Consider the following 16,036-nt stretch of genomic DNA (forward strand, 5'->3'; position numbering starts at 1 on the left):
CACTTTGCTGCCAGTCGGAGGCAAAACGGTAGAGCACGCAGGGACAGGAAGTTGAGATGTACCGCTGACTAGGGGAAACCACGACGTGACGTCAAGTCCGACCAAAACAAAATGGCCGGGCAATTTCTAGCGAGCGCGCCCTCAGAATTAACTTAGCAGGCGCCAAAGCTGATGCGCGGGGGACGTCATTACGTTAGCGTCGGGCGCAGGAGTATTTCAGTGAACCTGAGCCCGCGCAGACTCGGAAAACTCCGGCGAACCGAAGAATGGCGGGTACGGGTTTGGTGGCCGGAGAGGTGGTGGTGGATGCGCTGCCGTATTTTGACCAAGGTTATGAAGCGCCTGGTGTGCGGGAAGCGGTAAGTTCGGGGTGTCTGTGCAACTGACTCAGCGCTCGCTGGCCCTTAGTGCTGGAAGAATCGCTTAACAACTTGCTGCCTCTACCCTGGCCCCTGTTCTCGTCCTTAGGCTGCGGCATTGGTGGAGGAGGAAACACGCAGATACCGACCTACCAAGAACTACCTGAGCTACCTGACAGCCCCGGATTATTCCGCTTTTGAAGTAAGTGTGATTGATGTTTTTGAGCCTAGCGTATGAACCAGGATCCTGTGAATCCTTGGATCGAGAGGCTTCGCCACGTAGAAGTCAATTTTAAATTCCAGCTTTAACTGTTACTTGCTTAGCTACTACTTACCCTGTTGTATAGGTATTGTCAGTCCGTTGAAAATAGCTACACAGATAAGCCTTCCCCGGGATTCTTATTCTGAGATCCACGGAAGGACTTTCTGGGGCTCCGCGAACTGACCTAACAATGCAAAAGTTAGTGTTACGTTTTTCCGAGATAGGTTTATTGCGTAAATTCTCAAAGGGATCCTCTTCTCTCTAATTAAGGACTACTGTAAAACAAGTGATCTAGGGTTTTTAAATATATTTACAAAAGCCTAATTACCTAAGCCTCTGAGAACCACTGGAGGGCGGCCTTTGTATCAAAAGTACTGGGTGGACGTGAGTGACTGTAGAGATAAATCATATCTAAGTGAACTATATCAAACCATTTAGATATTTAGCCTAGAGGTGCACCCAAAATACTATTTAGGGTCTAATTAGCTGAATGAAATGTAAAATATCATTTCTAAGTTAATGGATTCTGTTAGGCATTTTAGTACATACATGACCCGTTTTTTCCCCCATTACAGTTAACCATTTATTTATGAAAGAATTCTGTTATTAAAACGCAGGATTTCCTATTGAGGTAACATGAAAAAAAATATTGGTTAAGTTTTAAGTAGGAGAGAGGTGTTCCTATGGCATGCTGTTTTCCCATGCTCTTTGTAAATGATGTTGCCCAAATACAGATGTTATCACATTAAGAACTAAGGACAGTAATGGGTACTTATTAGCTTGATTTCCAAAAGTTTTAGGTAACTGCATTCAGTCACAAACTTTTAAATACTTGAGCCAGTTTTCTTTTTACCTCTTTTAGATACAACCTATGTTTCCTGTCTTTATAATTAGTATACTGATTAGTTAACGCTTTCTAATAGTAGAAGCTAATAGTGTACTGGGTTCACTGTCTCAGTCCTAAAAACAGCTCTGTGAACTATATAACTGTATGCTTATCCCAATTTTTTAGATGGGAAAACTGCAGCTTAGGCTAACTAATTTGCCCAAGACCTTAAGTACTCCTCAAACTGCCTTTGAACTGCTCTTTCATTAATTCATTTAACAACTATTTCTGAAAATCGATTCTATTCGAGTTATTGGGGAACAGGAGTTTAAGTTCTAGAGTGTGGAGACAGATAAATCAGAAAATATCAAATTATTGATAAAGCTATACAGAGAATTAAAATAATGATGTGATATAGAGTGACTGGGTGACTGCTTTAGATAGGATGGCTGAGGAAAGCCTGTCTAAGCTGAGAATGAGAATGCTCTATGAGCAGGGATCTCTTTTGTCTACTTCAGCACTGTATTTTCATCACCTAAAACAGTGTTTGGCACACAATAGGAACCCAGATATTTATCACTGAATGTATGAAGAGTGCCTAAGGCAGTATAATGAATGCTTAATGTGTGCAATTCATGCCTGGAGTTCTTCTTATGACTTAGCCCTGTGAGCATTGGCTCATTCTTTGAAGAGAGTTGAGTTAAAATTCCATATCTGTCACTTACTAGCCATGTGATGTTATGCGGCTGAAGACTGGCTTGTACTATATTTTTGTAGTTTCTGTCTTACCTAATTGTTAGTTTTTACTCTGTCGCTGTGCATAGCCTTCTAGCTAGAATGCCTTAGCTTCTGCAGGAAACTAAGTAACCACATTTTCTTAGAGTTGTGTGAAACTCAGCAGTAGTCCAAAAAAAGGCTTTCTCCAATGAAGACATGCTTAATGCACAATTTTTAAGCAAGGAATGTGACCTCTGGAAGGTCTTTTTTGCCTTCTCTTTAGTCTAAATGGAATAGGATGTTGACCAAAACACTGGACTTAAAGAGGTAGAGCTACCTCACATTTTTAAAAAAATAGTAAAATTGTTAGAGCAAACAGCAGAACCAGGTCCTTTTGTCCCTTCCCCTGTTACTCCTTTGCAAAGAGTAAAGTGAAAAGAGCAGCCAGGATCAAAAAGAAAGTATAGGTTTAGGCTCATAGCGCTAAAGCAAATTATTTTATGTCCCAAGTCCTCTTCTCTCTTCCCATGCCCCCCGTGAATACTTAGATCCATAGTTCTCAACACTGGCTTGACTTTACGATCAACTGGTGAGTTAAAAGCAAAAGTTATAATCATGGCCTGTAGTGGGGGAGAGGAGTGATAATGTGAATTGTATTGGAATTGTTTTCGAAACTCCTATTTGATTCTAAATGTGCGCTGGACTGAGAACCACTGATGTAGGATTAATCCTTTTCTCTGAGGGCCCCTTTACATATGAAGTGTGTGTGTGCCTGTGCACTTTTCCAGATTCTAGAGAGCACTGACTGCAGAGAAGACCTGGGGGGAAGGGAAATGATCCGTTAATAATGGATAGTAATACAGTTTGTTGATATGATTTTGGAAATAATTCTTTCTTCAATTTACACATCAGACCGACATAATGAGAAATGAATTTGAAAGATTGGCTGCTCGACAACCAATTGAATTGCTCAGTATGAAACGGTAAGTCCTATTTCTGGGTTCAGCTGGCCTCAAATCATTGTTTAATTTTAATTTATTAGTAAAACTGCTGTAGCCATGTTAAAATGTGCAAAAGAAAAAATTCTTGTCTGTTTTTATGCATTTATGTTTTTTCGTGTAATAGTTATAATAGTGGTTCATATAATCTTGTGTTAATGTTCAAAAATATTCTTTGCACCATTATTTAAAAATGCAAACTAGGGCTTCCCTGGTGGCGCAGTGGTTGAGAGTCCGCCTGCCGATGCAGGGGACACGGGTTCATGCCCCGGTCCGGGAAGATCCCACATGCCGTGGAGCGGCTGGGCCCGTGAGCCATGGCGGCTGAGCCTGTGTGTCTGGAGCCTGTGCTCCGCAACGGGGGAGAGGCCACAACAGTGAGAGGCCCGCGTACCGCAAAAAAAAAAAAAAAAAAGCAAACTATTTTCAAATCCAATAACGGGAATGGTAAATTGTAACTAAGTTCATGTTTAAGAATTCCCAAGGAAACGTTCCTGATTAGACATGTAGTGCTTTGCTCTTACACAGGCAACATTAGTAAACTCAGTACCTGCATAGTTTGACTTTGGTTCTACTGTCTCCCTTCCCACACCACTTTACTACAAAACTGTTTCAGGAAAAAAAACAAAACACCCTTTTGTTACTTCCACTAAATTGGAGAATTGGGTTGCTTAACATCTGAGGTCCCCTTCAGCTCTAAGAAGACTATGAAATTATGAGAACCAGTAACTAATCTGGCCGAGCAGAGAGGACCACATGAACAATAGGGTTATCCTCTCAGCATATGTACAGATTAAAAGAGGGATTTGAGTCTATAGAACCGAAGGACCAGATTTTTTTCTTTTCTTGTGCTCCATTTCCTATCTGGCTTGAATGATAAAGGCAGGAAAACTCCTAGGACTCCTCAGTTCTCCTGTTTCCAGGTGCTTCTGCTCTAAAGATTTTCATGATAGTAACTCCTTCATAACAGTATATTTTGAACCCATAAGTAGGTCACGATCCTTTAAGCAGTAGATTGTGAATTAAGTTTATTAAGACACCACAGCACTTTTTTAAGGAAGTAGGATAGAAAATATCAGAACACATTGCATGTAAAGGTAAGTTTTGTTTTGTGAAACTTCTGTTCAGCTGTGTGTATCTGTGTACTGGATCACAGTGTAAAATATTTCTTACTGTGGGTTATGATTAGAAGTTCCCAAAATGCTGCATTCATGATGCATGTGTAAAGCTTGTTTTTTGGGGTTTTTTTGTTTTTAAACAAAATGGTTTATCACTTCTTAATCCCAGTTGCATATCCCTCAATTTTTCATAGGAATGATTTGGAGTTTTTACAATACCTAGTAAAAATAACAAAATGGAAATTAGAAGTTAGTTTGTAGTAACTCAGTAATGAGCTGAGATTTATGAAGCGCGTATGTTGCTGGCTATGTTGGCAGTGTTGAAGGACTGGGTATTATGAAGACAGAGAAAAGGCTGAGTTCAAAATGAAAAAATTATTATATCCCTTTGCCATTTTTTCTCTAGAGGGGTGTAGGTACGTGGGTGGGAGGGTGGATGGATGTAGGTGCATATTTTTTTCTATCCTTTTTTCCCTTAATGTATTACAAACATCTTAATGTTTTAACTATTCTTTAATAACATTTAATAGCTAATATAACAGTATGTTATATGAATGCACAGTGTAGCTTATTGAATTGTTCATTGAAGTGAACAGTTTTTTTGTTACTGTGTATAATGATGCTAAATCTTATTTGTAAATTGATTGTTTCTTAGGATAAATAGATTTCTTATTATTGCAAGGTCTGCATCTTATCTTCAGTCTTCTGTAGTTTTTACAGTGTGCATAGACCCATGAGGCATTCTGTTGGGAGGAGAAAGAAAGGTTTGGAGGAATATGTGGTTTTATTTCATTGTTGTTTAATTGCAGATATGAACTTCCAGCCCCTTCCTCGGGTCAGAAAAATGACATTACTGCGTGGCAAGAATGTGTAAACAATTCTATGGCCCAGTTAGAGCATCAAGCGGTTCGAATTGAGAATCTGGAACTAATGTCACAGCATGGATGCAATGCCTGGAAAGTGTATAATGAGTAAGAAGCCTTTTTTGTTTCTTTTTTTTTTTTTTAAACCCATGCCACCTTTAGTCTTTTTTTTTTTTTAAACATCTTTATTGGAGTATAATTGCTTTACAATGGTGTGTTAGTTTCTGCTTTATAACAAAGTGAATCAGTTATACATATACATATGTTCCCATATCTCTTCCCTCTTGCGTCTCCCTCCCTCCCACCCTCCCTATCCCACCCCTCTAGGCGGTCACAAAGCACCGAGCTGATCTCCCTGTGCTATGCGGCTGCTTCCCACTAGCTATCTATTTTACGTTTGGTAGTGTATATATGTCCATGCCACTCTCTCATTTTGTCACAGCTTACCCTTCCGCCTCCCCATATCCTCAAGTCCATTCTCTAGTAAGTCTGTGTTTTATTCCCGTCTTACCCCTAGGTTCTTCATGACATTTTTTTTCTTAAATTCCATATATATATGTTAGCATATGGTATTTGTCTTTCTATTTCTGACTTATTCACTCTGTATGACAGACTCTAGGTCCATCCACCTCATTACAACTAGCTCAATTTCATTTCCTTTTATGTCTGAGTAATATTCCATTGTATATATGTGCCACATCTTCTTTATCCATTCATCCGATGGTGGACACTTAGGTTGTTTCCATGTCCTGGCTATTGTAAATAGAGCTGCAATGAACATTTTGGTACATGACTCTTTTTGAATTATGGTTTTCTCAGGGTATATGCCCAGTAGTGGGTCACATGTGCTGCTTAAAATTCAGGGCAAAGCATCTTGGGTGTTTTTAAACTAGGTTGATCCTCGGGACCCACAGTCTCATCATGTCTTGCACAGAGGACGGCAGAGGGTACAGGCGGTGGCTTGGCCAGTTGGCAATCTCCCAACAGCTGGATCTCCAGCAATGTGAAGCTTTTGTTTGGGTTTTCCCCCTCCTTTTAGTTTTGCTTAATTTTTTTATTTTTTTATTTTTTGTCTTCCTTTCCCCTGCTTTTTAAAAAACATTTAAACGATTAAGACTTCAGAAGAACAGGAAGCTATGCTGTGGACAGGCACCAGTTTCTTTAAAGAAACTCAAAATGGACAAAACATATGTATAAATTTCATTTTTAATTTTAATAAGGGGTTAGGGAGCTATTTTGTTTTTGTCCTTTATTTTTCCTGTCTTCTTTCTTTTACCCATCTCTTAGTTCTGCTTATAACACCTCACTTCCCCAGAGAAGGCCTGCCCCTCCATGGAGAATTTGGGGATTTCTTCTGGAATGGGGGGCATGAAGCCAGAATGAGGCCTCTGTGCTGCCTCCCCACCAGGTGCAGGAACTGCTGGACTCCCTGGTGGCCTGCTCCTGGCTGGCCCTTGGGCCTTGGAGATGATAGAGGCCAAGAACCACCTGAAAGGGGAGGACCAGGGCTTGGCCAGGAGAACTCGAGAAAGAAGATCTGTATTTTGGATTTGTCCTCTTTAAGCAGTTGGAAGCCCAGGGCCACACCAGGACTTACAGAGGGAATCCATTCCTTCTACTGCCCTTTAAAACCAGGAGTTCTGAGGGGGGAAGGGACAGTGGGTGATCATCTCGTACTGCCTGGTGTTTGAACGGCCAGCCCACCCCAGCTTTCAAGCCTACCTTTCTGTTAGTGATCTTCCTCCCAGAGGATGATTCCCAGAAAAAACTGTGCCAAACCTCTGCCTGGGACACAGCTGGGTCTTCGGCGGGCATCTGTCACTTCCTGTGAGCTTGGCACCCATCACCTCCTGCCTCCTGCATCGTCGTCTTCCCAGATGTACCCGCCAGATGTCCAGGTCATCAGACACCGCTTGAGTCCCCAAGACCCAGTTGTGACCACTGCCATAAGAACAGGGTGTCCTGAACCGGCTGCCACTGTCATCTCCTCACAGTGAGGGGTGTGCCCTGTGTGCCAGCCCCATGGTGTCACATATGGTGACAATGTCGACCATCATCTCCCTCACTGCAGGGACTTAACTGTTAGGGGCTACCCTCAGTATAAATGTGTCTGATGGGAAAGGATGGACCTGGCTGACGGGGTGGACCATGGCCATTAGGTGCCTTTGGGCTTGTTGGCTGTGACTCTGTGATCCCACCTCCAGTGTCTGTCTGTAGCCTTTCTTCCGCTCTCCAACGACTCTCGCAACCTCCCTACTCCTGGGCTTCTGCAGTGGGGTGTCCTCTCCCCTTGGCAGGAGAAGGAGAGCTGTCCCTGTTGCCCCTCACCTGGCTTCTAACCCCATTACAGCAAAGCAAGGAAGGGAAAAGGAATTCTTCTTTTGTGTTTAGTTGTTTTGTTTGTTTTCTCTAAACCAGCATAGGATGGATAGGGGAGATGTTGGAGGGCATTTAAGTTGGTATGTGACCAAGGAGGGCTTCCCCCGAGAGCCGCAGCCCTTCGGCCCTGGGAGTTGAGGAGAGACCAGCACAGCATCAGCCCAGACTTGCAAACTCAGCAGTATGTTTGCTCACATTCTTTCCGCCTTTTCTCAAGTCCTCTTCCTCCTCCTGGGCAGATGGCTAACTGTGGTTAGCAGGATCCAGCAGGGCAGCAGGAGGTGACCAGGCCCCTCCCTCCCCTGCCTCAGCTGAAATTCTTTGTCATCACCTGTCTCTTGTCTCTTCCCTCTGACTTCTCAGACAACCTAGAGTCTACTCTGAGCTGCAGCTGGGAGAGCACATCCCCTGACTGCAGTGCGCACCCCTTCTCTGCCCCACCTCCCCGCCTTCCCTCGGGGGCAACTGTCTGTCTGTCCATGAGCACGTGGGAAAAACAGTCCCCGGACTTGGCATCCTCACTTGTCCCTGGCCGCAGCCCACACTCTGAAGTCCTAGTGAGGGTTCAAGCCTAACAGGTTATTTACCTTTTGCTTATCCTTCCCTTCCGCCCTCCCCAGGTCTCTTAGCTCTGACTAAGGTCTTGGAGCTGTAGGTCACAGGTGGCCATACCTTTCGGGTGAGGTGGGCAGCCTCAGTCGGGGTAGCCAGCCTCCACAGGTCCTGCCATCAAGCCCGTCCTTGCTTGGTGGCAGGACCTCCTTCCCTAGCTCCTGAGGCCCAGCTTGTTAGCCCCAAGTGCCTGTCTCTCTTCTCCCTCCCCTGTTCTCCACTTCATCCACCTCGGACACCCAGCAGCCGGGTGGAAATCAGCCCGAAGTCAAGGCTGGCTCTGCCCAGTCAGCACACTAGCCTCAGTTAGGCCCAGGTAGCCGTCCTCTCCCTTAGCCACTCTTCACCTCTTCCCACTGGAGTCAGCCTTGTCGTCTCTTCCTGCCTTTTACCTGGGTCTCAGGCCTGGCAGCCGCCAGAGCGGCTGCCATCATCTCAGCGCCACCAATTTGTTAGTCCTGTCCAAGTTCTAGGAGTTTCCAACCCTTAAAATAGCAGTCAGTTATTGTCTCCTGGGATCTGTGAAAAGGATAGCCTTTGGAGGGAGGATCTAGGCCTCAGCCCTACAGATCTGAGCTCCATCCCCCTCAGTGAGAGGAATCAGCAAGACAGATCATAGTGCCTTATTCTGTTGCCCTCTCCGCCCGACCGCCTGGCTCAGTTGGCAGTACAAGGCTTCTTTCTCCCTCTCGGTGTTCATCTGCCACTTAAACTCTCACCACCACCCCCACCACAGATAGCCTCGTAGGAGGATGAACTCCCTGGTCTTTGCCCCATCCTTTCCTAAGAGCTGCAGCCAGGCATGTGACCCCCAGCCACCACAGGGTGCTCACTAGCAGCTTCTGCTGAGGACAGGGCTGTGCTGCAGACAAGTGCACTCTCGGCCACCTCCTCCCCAGCAGGTCCTGCCTCTTACCTCCAGCTGGGAGGTTGCAGTCTCTTCCTTGGAGACCAGCTCCATCTGACCCCCTCCTGGACACCGGGACTAAGGTCACAGGCCTTAGCACCTTCTCATCCCAGAGACACTGGGACAAGAGAATGGAATTCTTTCCTCTCACCCACGTGTGGTTCGTGCCCCCATGGCTGCCTTTCTGAGGGAGTGTATTAAATATTTACTTAAGAAATACCGTGTTTACAGCTGGAGGAGAAACGTGCCCCATGCTGGGTGGAGATTTGACTCTCTGGACGGTGCCTGGCTCCTTTATGGCACTGCCAGTGGTGACGCCAGAGCGAATGAAGGCAGGGGACCAAGGCACAGGCCCTGCACCCCCTCTGCCCCCGACCCTGCAGTGCTAAGACCACTCACCAGTCTGTTTTTTTAATGTGGGAAGTAGAGTAGAAGTGGGATAAAAATAATATAGCTGGACTTTCACTTGGGGTCATGTCCTAGAACTACAACCCATATGAAAGGCTTTGAGACCCATCTCAAAGTTTAAGGGGATGTAAACCTAACACATTTGTTGTGTAATGTTGCAATAATGACTTCTGAGGTCTGATTTACAAATCGTAGCTTGGTAGAATGTAATCCTTAATGTGGGGGGTTGCTTATACAGTTAGCTCTCATTATTGCATGTTGTGCTTTATAAAGTGGCCTTGAATACTGAATTAACAAATACTGAACCATTTCTCCTGGGAGAAATATGTACATATGTGTATATACACATCTCAGATAGATTATAATCTTAAATCCTTTAAAACAGCTCATCCTGGCAGATTCTGTATTTTCTTTATTTTATAAAAGAGAAGATAAAGTTCAGAAGTGTTAAGTAACTTGCCAGATTTGGAAATCAAACTCTATCCTTTGGTCATCCCTGCATGAGACCTGAAACAAGAAGGTGGAGTATCTCCTTGTTCCAGTGCAGCTGGAAATGTGTGTGCCCAGCAACTAAAATTTTTTGCCACTCTGAGCATGTCCATGAATGATCACAAAACACTGCAGGTATTGATTTTGGGGTTACACATAAATTTGAGTGAGTAGGCAAATTCACATATACAGAATCTGCAAATGATGAGAATTGACTGTAAGAGAATTAACACCAGAAACAAAAGTGCCAGTAGCTCCTGTTTCTGTTCCATATAACTAGCTTTAACTTTAGGTTTTGTTATCTATTTAGGGTTCAGTTTCCAACTTGTAAAACTCAGTGGTCAGATGATCTCCATGGCTCCTTTGAGCCCCAAAATCCCGAGTTTCTATTAACAGTTTAAGGAGAAAAGCCCATTGAACTTCACAACTGTGCATAAAACTATTTGTTAGAGTATGATTCCTGAAACAGTAAAGCAAAAATCACAAAATAATAAATACCTTTTCTCAAGTTTTCAGAATCATGTTTAAATTTCTATTGGCCACATAAGGATCTTTGGACAAAATTCCGAATTTAAGAAACTGCAGAACAAACAATTCAGTTTCTATTGTGAATATGTTGCAAGGAGAATAAAGGGAAAATGGGGTTGGGATGATTAAGAAATTTGAGAACAAATCAATCCCCAAAATGTGTATTTCACAAAGGGGAAAAATGTGATCTTTGTCCTCAGGAAGCTTTATCTAGTTGAGGAGGCAGGATATTCTAGGCCAGATAACTAGTAGTTCATTTTTGGCAGTATGGGGGCAAGTGCTGCATTGTGTGTTGTGGTCCATAAACTACAGAGATCCAAAGAAAGGGACATTAAGGATTAGGACCATTATAAAAGGGTGAGATTAGGGGATGGGGGTGGTGGTTATTGAAGTATAGTTGATTTTTATGTTAGTTTGAGGTATACAGCATAATGATTTAGTATTTTTGCAGATTATACTGTAGGTTATTACAAGATAACGGGTATAATTCCCTGTGCTATACAGTATATCCTTGTTGCTTATCTATTTTATATATAGTAGTTTGTATCTGTTAATCCCATATCCGTAATTTGTCCCTACTCCCCTTCTCTCTCACCTTTGCTAATCACAAGTTTGTTTTTTATATCTGTGAGTCTGTTTCTGTTTTGCATGAATTTTCATTTGTATTATTTTTTAGATTCTGCATATAAGTGACATCGTACAATATTTGTCTCTGTCCAATTTGTTTATGTCACTAAGCATAATATTCTCTAGGGCCATCCACATTGCTGCATATGGCAGTATTTCTTTTTTATGACTGAGTAATATTCCATTGTATATGTGTGTATATGCACCATATCTTAATACAGTCATCTGTTGATGGACATTTGGGTTGCTTCCATGTTTTGGCTATTGTAAATAGTGCTGCTGTGAACATTGGGGTGCGTGTATCTTTTCGAATTAGAGTTTTCATTTTTTCCGGATATATACCCAGGAGTGGAATTGCTGTATCATGTGATAGTCCTATTTTTAGGTTTTTTTTTTTTAGGACCCTCCATACTATTTTCCATAGTAGCTGCACCAATTTACATTCCCACCAATAGTGTACAGGGGTTCCAGAAAAGGGTGAGATTTGGATGTTTAAAGGAGAACAAGAACATTCCAGGAATGGAGGAGAACATAGGTGAGGGGATGGGGGTGGGGAGGAGGCATTAAATTGAAGAGAGCATTGCTTTCATCTTGCCTAGAAAACTTTAATAATTTTCCCTTACCTACAAGGTAAGGTCCAGGCTATTTAACATGATATTCAAAGCAAAAGGCTATATACCTCAGTTGTAGACTTTCACTCCAGCCAAACTAGTCCTCTCCTTGGTGATTATCATAAACTCTGCCTCCGAACCTTTACTCAGGCCTTATCTCCTCCTGGAATACCTTTAACTATTCTACCCAAATTCAACTTATTTAAAGCCCAACTTTAATCTGTTTCCTTTTCTTCCCTGATTAAAATTCTGCCTCTGGTACTCTCTCTCTCTTCTGAGTAACTATACAAATTATTATGCACATCACTTGTTTTACATTTAATTACATAACACTTTATAGTGTCGGTCATTCTCCTGCACATATTTTGTCTCCTCCAAACCCAATGGATGCTTCTCCAGAGGAGCTGTACTATATTTTCTTTCTTCATGATAGGATTTGAGGGTGTCAAATATGCTAGGCAGAGAGCTTTTAGCTCTAAGTAGGTCTTGGTGCAGAACTGCTTTAAAAAAAATAGTATTTCATTAATAAGGAGAGAATTCTGTACTTGAAACTGAGGGGAAACCTTCAAGGTCAGCCCCTAATTTTACAAATAAACAGATTTAGCCCTAGTGATGTCAGGTGACTCATCAAAGGAAACATAGCTATTTAGGGCAGAGCTGGGACTAGAAGCCAAGTCTTCTGACTCCCATGATGCAGTGTGATCAGTTTCAGCATTCAGAGTACTTGAGGAGAAACCTGTGTACTTAAGAGGGAGGCTGGAAGCAGGGAGAAGACCACAAACTGGGCTTTCAGGAAGAGGTGATGCAAAAGAAAGCTCCCTATTAATTGTCGGAGGTCGGGAATAGAGTACTAAGCTTTATTGTCTTCAGCATGGAATAAGTGTCAAAGTCAGGGAAATTGGGATGAGCTAAAGGAAAGCTGGAGAGGCACCACTTTTTGAAGACCAAATCTCTAGAGAATTGGAGTTAGTTATAGGAAATCAGTGGAGATAGGAGAATAACTCAGAAGGGCAGCAGGAAATTTGAGTCACAAAAGCCGGGAGACAATACTGGATCTAGAGCAAGAGCATAGTAGGGCCAATGTGGTTGAAATGGACTCTCCTGCCTTAAGAGGAAATTAATATGGTATGTAAATTATATTTCAGTAAAGCTGTTATTTAGGAAAAGATTTTGAATTTTACCCTTGAATCACTTCTCTAATGATAATAATCACATGGAACTCTGTATGGCTCAACTTCTCCCCTCTGCTCATTAGAGCTGACTTGGACTGGAATCTGAATCTATAGCCTTCCACACAGTTTTTTTCTTCTCTCTAGCTAGCAGTAGACAGGAGAGTGACAAGATAAATGTAGGTAAAGAAATAAAGAGATAAAAGGGAGTGTAAATGAGTGCACTCATCAGATACTTCCCATCTTGTCTATGAAAAGACAATAACAGTTTAAGACATGATGTAAGTACACAAAATCAGAATATCAGTAAATGGCTTAGGCTCAAGAGTTTAAAAGACCTGAAGTAGAATTCACCTCTGACACTTAACCATGTTACCTTGACCAAGTTACTTCATCTTTCTGAGTATAGTGTCCTAACATGTGAAATAGGGATAATCATACCTACCTCAAAGAATTCTTACGAGAATTAAATTAGTTTTATAGAGTGTCTAACATGGTGTTTGACACAGAGAGCTCAACTAATATTAACTATTTTTAGCAGAAAAACTTGACCTTGTATCAACTAGATAGTACACTTTTAGTTGGTACTACGTGATTTTAATGTACATAAATCTGATTTTCTTTTTCTTTTTTAGAAATCTTGTTCATATGATTGAACAGGCACAGAAAGAGCTCCAGAAGTTAAGGTAAATTGTTTTTCTTCTTATTTTAGAACAAAGTTGAGGTGAATCTTAATAAATAGAATGAGAAGAAAAAGGAACCATTGCACTATAGTCATATGACAGTAAATAATTGATGATCCACTCTGTCCAGTGTCTAGTATTGGGTTTGCCCTACCTGAGTTGAGGAGAAATAGACCAGAGGTCTGAAAACATTACCAGGTCATTTGCAGTTTGCAAGTCTGCAGACATTGAAAAGGTACTTTTAGAAGGGGAAAAGGTTGTAGAATAACATGTATAATCTGATTTATGTTAAAAACACAAGCAAACGAAACACCCTAATCTATACATGCACATACATATACAGGAAAGAATCTGGAAAGACACTCACCAAAAACTGAACAAAAGTTATCAGGGAGAAGGAGAAGCACATGGGAGGAGGGACTTTGGATTTTTAATCTGTTTGTGTGCATGCTTGTGTGTGTGTATTTAATTCTTCACCATGAGCATGTTTTATGAAATTTGTAATTGAAAAATAATGAGAAGAAAGTTAAAAAAAAAAAAGTAAGTTATTTCATGGAATTAGTCTATGACTATATATGTGTATATATATATACACATATATATATCTGTTCTTCTCAAAGGATTAAAGATATATTAGTTATAGATTTTTCTGCTGATTTTAGTCTTACTTTAGAATGTAGGTGGGTTGTATAAATAATTTTTTTTACAGGAAACATATTCAAGACTTAAACTGGCAGCGAAAGAACATGCAACTTACAGCTGGATCTAAATTAAGAGAAATGGAGTCAACGTGAGTATCTACAATCCCATCACCTTTTAAATTGCTTAGCACATTTTAAGATCAAGATTCAACAATATAATTCAAACAGTATTCAAATGGGGTGCCACACGTGTCAAAGAAATGCTGTTTTCTGAATCCCACTCTTCACCGCCTCTTCCTCTTTCTGAAGTATGGGCTCGGAAGGAAATGAGAGTTATAAACAAAAACTGAACCACTGCTAATTTATTCTGATCTTAGAGCACCCTGCTTTCTGTCCAGTACTTCTGCTCTGAATAGGATTTTACCTATAGTCTCCTTTTAAAAGGAAAAAAGTCTATTTTTTAACTCTTGCAGGAGGGAGATTCCATACTTTCTTGATAATTTTATGTGTCTCAGGGGTTTTTTCCCTTTGTTTATATATTTTGTTTTTTTAATGTTGTTCTTCATGTATTCAAATAAGTTTGTACAAGTCTCTGAATATAGTCATGATTTTTTTATCATTCCTTTTCTTTTTTGATTTGCTCTTTCCCTAACCTCCCTGCCTCCATCACCCACATCATTGTCCTTGTTCCACCTTCCCCTCATCCTCTAAGTACCCCATGTTATCAGTCTATTATGCATCTTTCCACACTGTTCTTCAAAATAATATAATCTACATGTACATGTGTGTTTCTTTTCATTTGTCCTAGAGATTTTTTCTGGGGGAAGGGGAAGATTCCTTGAATCTATGGAATTTTATCTTAGCAGTTGTAGAAATTTCTTCATCATTTTTCTTTATTGCCTCTGCCCTATTTTCTCTCCTTTTTTGTTAATCCAATTAAATACCAACTTCAATCACTCTTTCATATCTCTTCAGCTCTTTCTAATTTGTTCTTTTTTAAATTAAACTTTTTATTTTGAGATAATTGTAGGTTCACATGCAATTTTAAGAAGTAATAGAGAGGTGCTATACACCCTTTACTCACTTTCCCGCCTAATTACACCTCAGTTTTTGAAAATGTAAAGCTAAAAGTGAAGGTTAGTGTTATGACCCTGGCTGAAAATATATATATACTATAAAAATCTTATAAGGGAAAGTTCATGTTAAGTAATTTCCCCCCCCTTTTTTTTTTCTAGTTGGGTATCCCTGGTCAGTAAGAATTATGAGATTGAAAGGACTATTGTACAATTAGAAAATGAACTCTTTCAAATGAAGCAGCAACATGGAGAGGCAAACAAAGAAAACATACGGCAAGACTTCTGAAAAAGACTAATCTGGTGGGTAGAAAGGAAGGCATGTTGGGCTTTCACAGAAGATCAAACATCTGAACTGTGAAGAACAACAGCATCTTATGGAAATCATCAGTGGTTACATGTTTAGAAAGCATAGAATGTGGACTGTTATATTGTTTGTACATTTCAGCAAAATAAAAAATTTCAACATAGTGGTGGCTTGTTTTGTTTTGTGTTTTTGCCATTTAAAAAAAGAACTTTCGGGCTTCCCTGGTGGCGCAGTGGTTGAGAGTCTGCCTGCCGATGCAGGGGACACAGGTTCGTGCCCCGGTCTGGGAGGATCCCACATGCCGCGGAACGGCTGGGCCCATGAGCCATGGCCGCTGAGCCTGCGCGTCCAGAGCCTGTGCTCCGCAACGGGAGAGGCCACAACAGTGAGAGGCCCACGTACAAAAAAAAAAAAAAAGAACTTTAGACTTTCAAAATAAGTATGACTTTATAATAATGT

The 16,036-nt window shown here is 41.3% G+C and overlaps 1 protein-coding gene across 1 annotated transcript; it reads left to right on the forward strand.

Moving 5' to 3' along the window:
- The first annotated feature begins 90 nt into the window (after positions 1–90).
- BCAS2 (BCAS2 pre-mRNA processing factor) lies at positions 91–15,740 on the forward strand. The gene is made up of 7 exons (XM_081226133.1): positions 91–359; positions 469–561; positions 3,077–3,147; positions 5,090–5,251; positions 13,509–13,559; positions 14,266–14,346; positions 15,433–15,740. Exons 1-7 carry the CDS (start codon positions 267–269, stop codon positions 15,557–15,559), a joined length of 678 nt encoding a protein of 225 aa, XP_081082259.1. The 5' UTR covers positions 91–266; the 3' UTR covers positions 15,560–15,740.
- Positions 15,741–16,036: the final 296 nt, after the last annotated feature.

Source organism: Mesoplodon bidens, assembly GCF_964165515.1.
Source record: "Mesoplodon bidens genome assembly, chromosome: 2".
NCBI lineage: Eukaryota > Metazoa > Chordata > Mammalia > Artiodactyla > Ziphiidae > Mesoplodon > Mesoplodon bidens.

Excerpts from the sequence above, each read along its gene's own strand:
- BCAS2 (XM_081226133.1), top strand. The coding sequence starts at position 267 with ATGGCGGGTACGGGTTTGGTGGCCGGAGAGGTGGTGGTGGATGCGCTG. Across the intron at positions 360-468 it reads CGCCTGGTGTGCGGGAAGCG|GCTGCGGCATTGGTGGAGGA; the intron begins GTAAGTTCGGGG and ends TCTCGTCCTTAG. Across the intron at positions 562-3,076 it reads CGGATTATTCCGCTTTTGAA|ACCGACATAATGAGAAATGA; the intron begins GTAAGTGTGATT and ends TTTACACATCAG.